The sequence below is a fragment of the Mytilus trossulus genome, chromosome 1 (genome assembly GCF_036588685.1).
Source record: "Mytilus trossulus isolate FHL-02 chromosome 1, PNRI_Mtr1.1.1.hap1, whole genome shotgun sequence".
Classification (NCBI taxonomy): domain Eukaryota; kingdom Metazoa; phylum Mollusca; class Bivalvia; order Mytilida; family Mytilidae; genus Mytilus; species Mytilus trossulus.
In genome coordinates this window covers 4511003-4524289 of record NC_086373.1, presented here as the reverse complement: position 1 = coordinate 4524289, position 13287 = coordinate 4511003, and the positions used below count along the sequence as shown (strand labels likewise).

Genomic DNA, 13287 nt, shown 5'->3' with positions numbered 1-13287 from the left:
AAGTCGGACAAAATTTGGACATTTTTTTTGGCAGCTGACAGTTACTGAACGCCGGTAAAACCAATGCAAATCCAGGAATTATATTCATTTTCTGTATGAATTTTTGTTTGGTTTGAATTTAGTTGATGTTGATTATGATAATTTATTTAGCTGTAAATAATGATAATAAAGATGTATTTATTCCTGTTGTTTTGTTCACTGTTTGATTACAGATTAGCCATGTGTCGTTTACGTAATGCATCAATGATTTTGTAGGGTATGACTAACAACCTATTGTTTGAGAAAACTAACATAAACCAATATGAACTTGAAAAAAATTAAGGTCAATCAATATTTTTCGCAGCAAACATGACCCAGTGTTAAAGGAGCATGTAGACTTCATAATTCTTTTTATATAGTGATGATTAAAGGATTAAAACAATTAAAGAACCTTAGTGAGCACGCTCACATACCCCACGTCCCCACATTGTCATTGGAGAAATTAAATAAGTAAGGAAAAACATTGTACAAGAAAAAATATTGAATAATAATTTCCTGTCAATATGCACATCTACATGCATAGTTTGTCCTTATTAGCTACAAAGTTTCATGAAATTCTGTTGTGTGGTTTGAGAGGAGTTGAGATGACAAACTGTTGAAGTAGTACCTTAAAGCAAATAAGTTCAAAGAGGTGTAACTCCAAGAAAAAAAATTGAATCGTAATTTCCCGTCGATATGCACATCTACATAGTATGTCCTTATTAACTGAAAAGGTTTCATGAAATTCTGTTGAGTACTTTCAGAGGAGTTGTGATGACAAACTGTTGCAGTAGTGCACTAAAGTAAATAAGTTCAAATGGACGTAAGGCCGTGTCTGTTTTTTTCTTTGTTTTGCGTCAACTGATTCTGAGAAAACCTACCAGACAGCAAGGAAAAAAAACACACACAAAGAAAATAACACAAGAGTCTGCTTAAGTTCTGGACTGATTAAGGGGACGACCATTTGATATTCTGGGGGGGGGGGGGGGGGGGGGGGGCCAGGAGGATTTTGAAAATAAATAACTCAGCCTTGATAATCACAAAAATAAATGGTTTGTTCTGTGGTAGTTTGAAAATAAATAACCTGATTTGCAATGTATTGAAAATAAATAACTTAGCAGGTTTATAGCTTCTTGGGCCTTCAGCGGTTCCAAAACCCTTCAAAAATTTTTTGCCTCGCTCCGCTCGCCAAAATAAGTTTGACACAACTTTTGATTCAGTTTTCAAACAGGCTAAGTAAACTAAATTAACTTTAATACTATATATGTATGCAATACAGGTTTATTGCTTGGGAATATATATAAAAGATCCATTTCGTGAACAAAATTATAAAATACTTCATTTAATTATACCAATTGTATTTTATAATATACTTATTACTATGTATTTGTGTTTCGTTTGTCCTGTATCGCTATGTATTATCTTAAAATGTTGTATATTATATTGTCCTCTTGTACACAAGTATGTGTCTGAGGTTATGAATGCAATCTTGAATCTTAAAATTTCTGCAGGGAATTATGATCTTTTCTGATTAAGTGGTACATAATGACTTGACTATACATGTATTATTCATAATTAACAAATATTTAAAAAATTGTATGTTTTCGAATAACATAAATATAGTTGTGAAAATGAATAATCAGTCCCTTGCTTTAATGAAAATGAAAAATCTTGCTTCAATAGTGCAGAAAATGAATAATCTGTCCTCTCAGTTAACAAAAATAAATAACCGATCAAAAACAAATCCTCCTGGCCCCCCCCAGAATATCAAATGGTCGTCCCCTAACAGTGACTTTAGATCAATACTGTCATATCTAAGTGAAAGAGCAAACATGACAAACAGGAAATTTAGCAATGTACAAACTTGATATGACTATATTCTGAGAAATCATAAATGGCCTTGGTATTTCAAACATTTCCCATTTATACTGAAGCCTTTGAGAAGAGACATGTTTTGATCTGAGATGTGTCATGTTGTATTAAAACCTATGTATAATCAATAATTCCCTGTATCAAATCAATAATGCTTTAAGCATGAATTATCTCCCATTTGCAGAGTTATCTTCCTATAATTTAAATACTTTATGTAAACTTTTTGGCAATATATTAATATTTTGTTCTGCATACTTTTTTTTCAGAAAATAAACTAATGAAATTATGTCATGTATGTTTTATATCTTAATATCTTGTGGAATTAAAAATGTACATACTAATTTATCCTATCCTATCAGACAGTAGATATCATTTAAAGAAATTTATTAGAAATATTTGCAAAAACTACTATTTTTCATATAAAAAAGTATAAAAATTTATTTCAATTATAAAATAAGATAACTTTGCAAATGGGAGGTAACTCTTTCTTCAAGCAAGTAAGGAACGCCTACTGTAAGACCTGTACCAAGGAAGAACCATTACAGTGAAATTTGTTGATCTTTTCAATATCAAATTTAGTGAATCTTAATATTAAATAAAAGCTCTGATACATTCAAATGTTTTATTAATTGAAAACAATTCTTAAAACAAAATTTAAAACAAATAAATCAAAACTTAACATGAGAACTAAAGTATAAAGGTGTTTTTGAAGACATAAGCACATCAAAGGCACTCTTTTGTTGATTTGAATTAGTTTTTTCACAAAATTTGTCAGTCAGCTCAAAGCTTACATATGCACCAAACATTTTAACAGCATCTATAGCCTTGAGAGATGTATTCATTTCATTTTTTCCCCGTTAGAGCTAGATGAAACATAACATTTTATCAGAGTCTTATCCCCTATGGTGATAGGTTCATTGAATCTTGTATTTAACGTGTCTCTTATGCTGGCTACGTAAAGGCTCTCTAGGATCTGAGAAAAGTTTCTGTGCCGGCGAGCAGAAAGGCATATGGAGCCAGAACGATCCTTTTATCTTTGAAAAGTGAAACACAAACGATCTCGCTCGCCGGCACATTTATACTGGCCATTTCTGCTGTCACACGTATCTAAGTCAAGATCGCTTAAACGCTTTAAATAAGGAGCGTACTTGTTATTTAAAGCGCAAAAAAGATTTGAGTATTAGAATACACAAAAACACGGCTGGAAAAACCCGGAAAATACGGATTTTCTACTGACGAACAAAAAAAAGTTTGTGTTTGTTTTTGACACAAATTGGCCAAAAACCTACCCGCACGCGGACGCAAAACAAATAAAAAAACAACTATGGCCTAACTCCTAGAAAAAAAATTGAATCGCAATTTCCCGTCGATATGCACAACTACATAGTATGTCCTTATTAACTGAAAAGGTTTCATGAAATTCTGTTGTGTGGTTTGAGAGGAGTTGCGATGACAAACTGTTGCAGTAGTACACTAAAGTAAATAAGGTCAAAGGGGCGTAACTCCTAGAAAAAAAATTGAATCGCAATTTCCTGTCGATATGCACAGCTACATAGTATGTCCTTTTTATCTGAAAAAGTTTCGTGAAATTCTGTTGAGTGGTTTGAGAGGAGTTGCGATGACAAGAAACAGGACTGACGGACGGACTGACAGACGGACGGATGGACGGGTCAAAAACATTATACCCTCCGCAACTCGTTGCGTGGGGTATGGGGTATAATTAAGTGAAGCTAATCAACTTTATATTAAAATAACTCCCAACTCATTAGTGTCATCTGTTCACCTATCACTGATATTTTTTACACCTTTAGTGAATACAACTCTTTGTCTCTTACCAGGTAATTAGGGGTTAACAATGGATTATATTGGCTTGCGAATCAGTTTTGTTATCTTTGTGTTTACCTGAGACATTTTAATGAATAATATTTTGATCTTGGGAATGACTATCAAAATTATTTTTGATAACTGTATGATTTATAAGTATTGCATTGATATCATGATATCACAATAATGACACATTAACTCCGCTAAATACATCCTTTTACATAGTTGGTACATTGTAATCTTGTTTACATTTTTGGTTCTTGGCTCTTTCTTTTGGGTTCATGCACAGACCATTTGACCATGAAAATCAATACACAAACCGGAAACAGTCGGCAATTCAACACAAATTGACAGAAAAAGGTTAACAGAGAACAAATAAAACACAAAGACAGTATTGTAGTCATTTATTTTCGCCAAAAACTTTCAATTTAGGGATTTATGTAGGTTTGGCAATCACCGACGTAGTTTTGACCAGGAAATTCACTCCTGACCACTTTTCTCGAGCTTGGATTTTTCCACTGGTCGCTGGATCTCGCTTATAAGTCGGTACCCCTCTCTGGATTCTGAATTTTACTCCTAAACTTCCGACTTATAAGCGAGTATCTACAGTAGATTGGTTTGCATACTCAGTTTGCATAGGAACACAGAATCAAAATAAAATGTTAGCATGATCTTCAGTTTCTGTTTTGGGTTGCAGCTTTATAAACTCTATCATAGATATGCAGAATGAATCTCTTACATGAAGTGCGCAAGTTATTGGTGTTGGGAGTTTGTTGAAGATTTTTCAAGTTTGTAAGAGACCTTGCCATCATAACTGAGAGGTTTTTCGCGGAACAGGAACATATTGTTTTACATCTGGTCCGTCCATGATACTAGTGATTGTAGATTGTTGTCAGGTTGGATTTAGGTGGTTTAAACTTGAAACTTTAATTTCTTGCTGACTGTACCTCACAATAGTTCAAAATACCTACATTGCACCCCTTTAGAAGAATATTTCCAAAAACCTCAAAAAAATTTTCGCCTCGCTCAGCTCAGCAAATATTAACATTGCGCCCCCCCCCCCCTAATCTGAAATCCTGGATTCGCCCCTGGCAACATTTGTTTAGGAATTTCAAAAAGAGGGAACAGTTTTCTGTTTATTAAACTTCAGTTATAACCATTTGAAGCTCAGTTTTCAGAGCAAATCAAATAGTTATTTCTAAGGAGAATATTTAAATGAAGTGTAGCCAGTTTTTCAACAAGAAACCCTGACCAATAATTGGTATAACTTTAATACAAGCATATCTGGTGAGAGCTGAACATTTTTTACAACACAAAACGGCAATAAAAAATCAAATACCTTGACAATTAAGAATCAATGTACCTTGTATCGGACTTATTTGAAGCTGGAATGGCCATCTTAGCTTTGATGTATTCACAGTCCAGCATCTGGTTAGCTCTGTATCTTGAATCAGGATTACATAATAGGTTATATAACAATGAAGATATCTGGGGATCCTGAAAAGTAAACCATTCTTATATAACAAGTGAAATATTGGATAAATCCAGTTTGTATTGAAGCTGTATAATTCACCCAAACAACTTATAATCATGGCAATGTTAAGATTCAACTAGAGGTACTGTCAGCAAAGATGAGAATATGACACCACCTCTTGTATTCATCTTTATATACAAAGTAATGTCATTGACTTGCACGATATACTTAAAAGTCATAAGTTCTGAGTAAGGTACTGTAGAGAGTGTTATTTTCGTGATAGTAAAATTCACGATCTTCATTGAATAAGGTATATGAAATATTTTGGCTGTTAATAATTTTGGGGATTCAAAACATATTTCAATACCTTTGCATGGACACTTTTGATTTGGTAGAATTTATTTAGGTGATCCAGGAAAATAAGCGAAAATTTACACCCATGAAAATTACCCGCTATAAAGTGTGACATCCTTTGATTAAATATGACTATAATTTTAAACAAAGTTTTTAACTATGACCATGCTAACATGCTCACTTAATTTGTCATACACCCTCTGATGGTTGGTATCACACAATAAGTAAAGCATAATTTGTATCAATCAAGACACTTAAAAGTTCTGAGTTGGACATGACTTGCCAATAAACAGTTATTCGGCTTTGATTTGCACTTTGGTTAGGTTGTTGTCTCTTTGACACATTCCAAATCTCAATTTCATCCCTCTCAAACACATACAAATCTTAGTTGAGAACAAATTGTATTTAAATGCATATTTATAATTTATTTCATGATTTTACAAATTGAATTATTTTCAATGAACTTCCTGTGAAGTTTTGTTTAGCTTTTAGTAGACATTTTTTTACATATTTCCATGGTTACAATGCAAAAAAAGACAAAGTCCACCAAAATGCATCAATGTTCTATTTATAAGCTGAATCCAAATCATTTAAATGTTTATTTTAAATGAATTCAAACCATTTGTAGATCATTCAGTCTTGGATAACCATCTGCCTTAAATGGTATAGAGATGGATGGGAAATAAAGCTGAAATAAAGAAATTTATAAAATATTATCATTTATATAAATTATTAAACATTTATTTGTGTCCTGGCATTTTTCAATATCACAAGAACCATAACTGATGAACTGTGAAAGTGAAAACCATTAATATCAAATTTGACCTCCATTTTGTCATCAGTATCAACAAATTTGAAAAGCTTTGGTTGAATGGTTCATTAGTAAATGCAACATGACTAGAATTATTTTTTTTCAATCTTTCAAGAACCATAACTCCTGAACAGAAAAAGTGAAAATTGCCATTATTGACCATGACCTTAATTTTTATCATCAGTAACGACAGATCTAAATTTGAAAAGCTTTGGTTGAATGGTTCATGAGTAAATACACAGACACAACTGAAAACACAATTTTCAATCTTTCAAGAACCACAACTCCAGAACCGTAAAAGTCAAAATCATCAACATTTAAGTTGACCTCCATTTTGTTGTCATTCACAACATATTAAAAAAATTTAAGCTTTGGTTGAATGGTAAATGCATGGACAACATTTGGCTGCCGCCCGGCCGCCCAACCAGCATTCATCCCAAAACCAATAACCAACATTTTTGTCACAAATAACTGGTTTAAAATCAGAACCAGACCAAGAATGCAAATTTTATCATGGTAAAATCAAGCATAGAACAATGGAAAATATTTTCAAATTAGACATACCCATAATATAACTAATCCTAGACAATACATATCAGTTGATTTGGTTCCTGCACTCCTTCCACAAGCAACTTCAGGACATCTAAAACACAGACCATTTTCTGCTAAAAAGGCTTTCTTTAACCTGTCCTCCTGAAAAAAAAAAGAAATCATATGAGGATGAGAAAACAATTTAAAAACAAACAAAACCTTCAGTTACTTAATTGATACTCCTGCTTAATATTTCTTCTGTGGATTAAGACATTCAATATTTGGAAGCTGATATTGAATCAATAAGAAAAAACAATGATGTACATGGGATACTTCACATTTTTTATTGCTAATGTTTCACTTTTTTTTTATCTTTCAGTGTGGTAATGTTTCCTTCTCAAACAACTCAACTGAAACAAGTGAAACTGCAAGCTACTGCTCACTGATGATACCCCCGCCGCGAGTGGATAATATTAATAGTGTAAAAATATGCAAGTGTTCGGTAAACAGGAAGTTGTCAAGAGATGAATCTGAAAACGCATCACACCTTATAGCTGACTTATATAAATCCTGAAACCAAATTTCCGAAATCCTTGTATTGTAGTTACTGAGAAAAATGTGACGAAAATTTTCAACTTGGCTATCATGTGTAAAATCATACAAGTGTTCGGTAAACAGGAATTTGTCAAGTGATCAATCTGAAAACGCATCACACAGTATAGCTGACTTAGATAAACCCTGAAACCAAATTTCTGAAATCCTTGTATTGTAGTTCCTGAGAAAAATGTGAAGAAAACTTTCAACTTGGCTATCATGTGTAAATTCATACAAGTGTTCGGTAAACAGGGAGTTGTCAAGTGATCAATCTGAAAACGCATCACATGGTATAGCTGACTTAGATAAACCCTGAAACCAAATTTCAGAAATCCTTGTTCCTGAGAAAAATGCGACGAAAAATATTCATGGGACGGATGGACTGACTGACGGAAGGACAGACAGAGGTAAAACAGTATACCCCCCTTTTTTTAAAGAGGGGGTATAATGAGTTTTTTCTCAGTCAAGCAATGAAGACATTAGTCAAATGTCACTTCTTTCAAACTTTGCCCATTGGATGAGATTGCAGTAAAAACAATTTTTTTATTTTAGGAAATGTTACAAATAATGATATCAAAATTTCCAATGAAAGTTGGTTCTTTTGCAAAGCCTTTCCTTTCCTTTGACATTCAAGAAAACAGACTTTTTTCCCAAAATTTCAGTATACCAAACATTTTCTATGTCGTGGTGTTATGGCTATTGTTTCAGAAAAAGGGAGAAGGTTTGGATCCATTAAAACGTTTAATCCTGCTGCAAATGTTTGCACCTGTCTTAAGTCAGGAATCTGATGTACAGTAGTTGTCGTTTGTTTATGTTATTTATATGTGTTTCTCGTTTTTTTATATAGATAAGACCATTGGTTTCCCGTTTGAATGGTTTTACACTAGTAATTTTGGGGCCCATTATAGCTTGTTGTTCGGTGTGAGCCAAGGCTCCTTGTTGTAGGCCCTACATTGACCTATAATGGTTTTGTTTTTTTTCTTCTTTTATTTTAAATTGTTATTTGGATGGAGAGTTGTCTCATTGGCACTCACACCAAATCTTCCTATATCTATAAATATACAATCATGTCAGATAATTGGAACAACAAAATATGAATTCATACTGTTCTACCTACCAAAGATTTTGAGAAATCTGGACATAATAGAACAATATCTCCGTCAGCAGTATAACCAATATTACTAGGATTTATTTCTCCGTGGATTATGTGTCCCTCATGCAGACACTGGATGGATTTCCCAAGGTTTTCAATGATCTTCTGCCGTAACTGTCAAATAAAAACAATCAAAAAGCTTCCATTATCTATATAAATGAACATTTTGTCAACAATAGCTTAATGAATGTACAATGCATCTGAAAAATTCATCAAAATGCAGACTTCTTTATCAGTGTTTTTTTTTTATAAGGGTTAAGGGTAGTGCTTCAGAGATACAAGAAGTTCACTTTATTTACATTTCTTTTTAAAGTTTAGTATTGGTATACATTACATGTATCAAGTTTCATATTCTTAAATTAAATATTTTTAAATCCTAGTTAAAATCAAGGCAACAATTTCTAAAATTTGCACAACCTTATTTACCTAAATTGTAGATTTCTTTTAAATTAGTAAGGGCCGATTTCAGCCTCAATTTTCAAATTCGTCTAACGAAAGATTTTAGACACTTTTTAAACACTTTAGTGTCTATTTCAATTGATTCAATTAGTCTATGTAAAAGATTTTAACTGATTAAGTCAGGGCTGTTCCAGAAAATACTATGTCCCCCCCAGGGACGGCACTTTTTTTTAACCCCCACCACCCACAGAAATAAAATTTAATTAGAACAGCACTCCCTTTGCATTTTGGTATTTCAAATACAACCACCCACATAATATTTAAAAAAATTGCCTTCCCTTGGGGACATAGTATTTTCTGGAACAGCTCTCATTTAAAACACTCCGATTCAAGCTTAAATATGAAAAATCTATCAGATATGCCAAAAATCGTCACTTTTCAGATGGCTTTTGTCAAAAATGAAAGTGGCCACATCCTTGATCATCCTCGACCTTTATATATGTTATGTATTATCATCAAATACAACTTATATTTCAATATTATGAATGAACACGAATGCTTACATTTTAACAATTTTGTGAAACTGCTATATTTTGGGGCCAAAAAGCGGTCTTACTGGACCTACTCCTTTGTAATTATGTTCCATTAAACCAACCTGGATGTCTAATTGGGCTTTGACTATTTCTTGTAAACACATGATTTCTTGGTGTTCCACTTGTACATAGGCTAATCTCTCATTCTGTAAAAACAATATCATGTTATAAATTTGAAATTTAATGTCACAATCTTCATTCCTTAAAATTGCAATATCAAATCAAATCTCTTTTCTGCCCCCAAAAAAATTGTTCCTTGCATCTTTATTTTTACAAATTCCAGTGGCAATCAAGTCGAGCTGTGAGCTACTGTATCCAACAAGTTTAAAAGCAATAGATGTGTAAATTAAACACACATAATAGCATGCTTATATGAATTTCAGGGTGCTCTGATTAGTGTTCTTGAGAAAATAAATGTACACTAAAAATGCATTAGGATTTTATTCATTGTTTAAAATCAGCCATCTTCTTCATCTTCTTCTATACGTATAAACTTCCAATTATAGAACACCTCTGCAACAGATATTATCCAGAATAGAGTTAATTAAAACTTATAATGTATGCACTAAAAGTTATGAAACCAGATTGCTAATACTTGAGCTCTCAATAACCTTCTTTATCGAGTTTTAAATATATGTACCTTGACAAAGAATATACTCTGTACTTGTGGCAGCTGAGGACAGTTACATGTGACTTCTTTATATCGACTGACATTCTTTATAAACAATTCCTTGTCTAGATGATCAGCATCACCAACCATGTACTCCTGTCAAGTATAATTAAAGAGAAGCATAAATACAATGGTATTATAGATACTGTATATGTTGTTGACAAGGAAAAAGGGCATAATAATTCTCATTACCATTTGTAAGTGTTACTTCCGTAAGTCCTTTAAAGCTAATAAACTGACAGACATCCATAACCTAATCACATAGCAAAAGAATTTCAAAATTTTCTGAAAATAATATGAATAAATGTTTAAAATCAATATTACCGGGATTACTTTTTAAGTTTTTTTTATTTTTTTTAAGGTTATTTAGCCATGAAATTTCATCAAATCTTGTAAAATTGATCAATAAATGTGAACATATTTATTTTCAATTTTAGCCTTTTCAAGATGACTTCACAGCATTCAATGCTATCAACTATCAATATTGAAGTAAGTCTGTTGTTTACTTTAATTTCCTTTTTGATTATCCAACATACCATCATTGCATTGTTATTTGATTTCTAACTTATTCCTACTTTACCTGTAAGTAGACTGGATTTCCTGCAAACTGTGAGGAATACATCCCCTCCTTCCATGTGGTTGACAATGTATAATATTCTAATTCTCTACCTGCTGTCACTAAACCATCATACACCTAAATCAAATGATATTTCAAAGTCAGGGTCTAATTTGGAACTCTTATTTTCTCTTTGTTAATTTTTTAATGGTACCTTACAAACACTTATCTACAAGCCCAGTAGTCAGCACTTTTTGTGCTGACATGAATTATTATTGATATTGTTATATTCATAAATTAACTGTTTACAAAATTTAGAATTTTTACAAATACTAAGGCTTTTCTACCTCAGGCATGGATTACCTTAGATGTATTTGGCAACACTTTTAGGAATTTTGATTCTCAATGCTCTTCAACTTTGTACTTAATTTGGCTTTTTTAAACTTTTTGGGATTTGAGCGTCACTGATGAGTCTTTTGTAGACGAAATGCGCATCTGGGGTATATGTATAAATAAACACCTACCAGTAATGATTTAATTCCTAAATCTTCAAACTGACTTATTAGTTCAGGAAAATGGTTTGTTGTAGCTTTGGCTAAATCAAGCTGAAAAATAAAAGGAATTTAGTTTACATGTACAATTCATAGTTGAATGCTAGTTAATATGGTATGGTTGAAATTAAATTTCAGAGAGAAGAATGCTCCATTATATTTGTCCCTTTGTTCTCCCAAAAACTCTACAATGAACATTGATATAAGTTGTTCTGATTTCTTTAAGAAGGATCTTCTTTATAAAATACTAACAAAAGATACATGTTTTAAAAGCTTCGTATTATGTTGGTGTTATATTTGACAGATTTTATAGTATTTTAGAGTTATTTCAAAAGGGTGCTTTATTCATATCTCAAAATTTTCCAAAACTACAAAATACCAACCAAAAATTTCTCTTGATTAAGCAGTGCTTTGTGTAGATCAGATTTTAAAGACTGGATTTCTGATTTAACTTCTGTTAGTTCCTCTTCTCCAGAGTCACCTGCCTGTAAAGGAGTAAAATAAATTAAACCAATCTTACAGATATTTCAATAGAAGACATATTGGAGTGTTTTTATATCATACCAATATCATTAGAACATGATCATTTTTTTTTAAACGTACACCTCTTAAAAAGGAGTGATCTCATTATAGTTTTTGTATAAAACATGTTTATGAAATGTAATATAACATATTGGCTTGATACTAATTCATGAAATATGGTGTCAACTTCAATAAAGAGATTTAGATGACACATCAATACTAAAAGTGTGATGCTGCATTATAATTCCTACAGAGGCTGTTAAAAAAGGATGGACTGTCAGACTAATGGTCAAAGTCAGTTCAGTGTTCACCTACATGTGAGAGGTGCTATAATGAATTTATTTGTATTACTACTTATAACATAGCTTGCCTCTTCTAGGTCCTGCCTGTCAGCATCTTTATGCCTCAATTTGGATTTCAGTCCTCTAATTGTTTTCTTTATTTGGTTAAGCTCCTCTGTGTTTGGGTTTACTGTTAACCATGGCTCAATGCCTTCCTTATACCCTGTGAATTCTCCAATTAACTTTTTAAAATGTTTGATATTTTTCATTTCATTAGACAGTTCCTTTACAATGGCTTTTATCACTGCAGCAATCAAAGATGCATCACCAGTCTGCTCCTAAAAAAATATATTAAATTTATTAAGAACAATATCTCTTGAAGGATAAACACCAAAATCCCCAAAATTAAATTTGACCATCGTTGTGTTATCTCTTGTATCATATCAAAATTTGAAAAGCATTGGTAAACAATTCATAAGTTATTGCATGGAAACAACATACTGTGGAGGTATTATTATTCGTTGCATACCAATTTTCTTGGGTTTCATGGGTACAGGTGAAATACGAATTCAAATGTTCAGCGAGTTACTTATTTCTTATAGGGTCTGTAACAGAGATTGTCAAAACCACTTTAAAAAATATCAAAAAACATGAAAATTGATACCCACAAAAATAAATGAATCCACAGTAAAGTGCATTTTTTTTAATTTATCAAGGACTGCTACTCTTGAAAGATAAAGGTGAAAATCGTCAATTTCTAACATGGCAATCTTTTTGTAATCACTATAAACAGCATATCAAAATTTGAAAAGCTAAATTATGCTTACTCCAAGTAATAGTCTTTGATTTTATTTCTAAATGGGAAAAAGAAACATAAATTAACATCTAAGTTTTGACTCTGTCTTCTGTGATCAAATCAATGACCTCTATCATTCTATGATACCAGGGGAAATACTTACCAAATCTGTACATAAAATTTCTTGCTGTAATAACTGAGCATATCTGTTTAACATTTCATCCCAGGGTATTGTCAGGGTTCCTCCTCCAGAATCTAGATTCATCATCTAAAACAAGAAAGTTATCT

At 32.2% G+C, this 13287-nt stretch overlaps 1 protein-coding gene across 2 annotated transcripts in view; it reads right to left on the bottom strand.

Moving 5' to 3' along the window:
• The window catches only part of LOC134712721 (serine/threonine-protein kinase 31-like), a 42016-nt gene that overhangs the window by 1992 nt on the left and 26737 nt on the right, over positions 1–13287 (bottom strand). For both annotated transcript variants that reach the window (XM_063574555.1, XM_063574564.1), the window contains 11 exons: positions 13163–13267; positions 12293–12541; positions 11784–11885; positions 11374–11454; positions 10874–10987; positions 10264–10389; positions 9686–9769; positions 8596–8745; positions 6918–7046; positions 6162–6230; positions 5078–5211 (listed from right to left, as the gene is read on the bottom strand). In XM_063574555.1, coding sequence (XP_063430625.1) covers positions 5078–5211; positions 6162–6230; positions 6918–7046; positions 8596–8745; positions 9686–9769; positions 10264–10389; positions 10874–10987; positions 11374–11454; positions 11784–11885; positions 12293–12541; positions 13163–13267 — 1343 coding nt within the window. The remainder of the gene's footprint in view (positions 1–5077; positions 5212–6161; positions 6231–6917; positions 7047–8595; positions 8746–9685; positions 9770–10263; positions 10390–10873; positions 10988–11373; positions 11455–11783; positions 11886–12292; positions 12542–13162; positions 13268–13287) is intronic.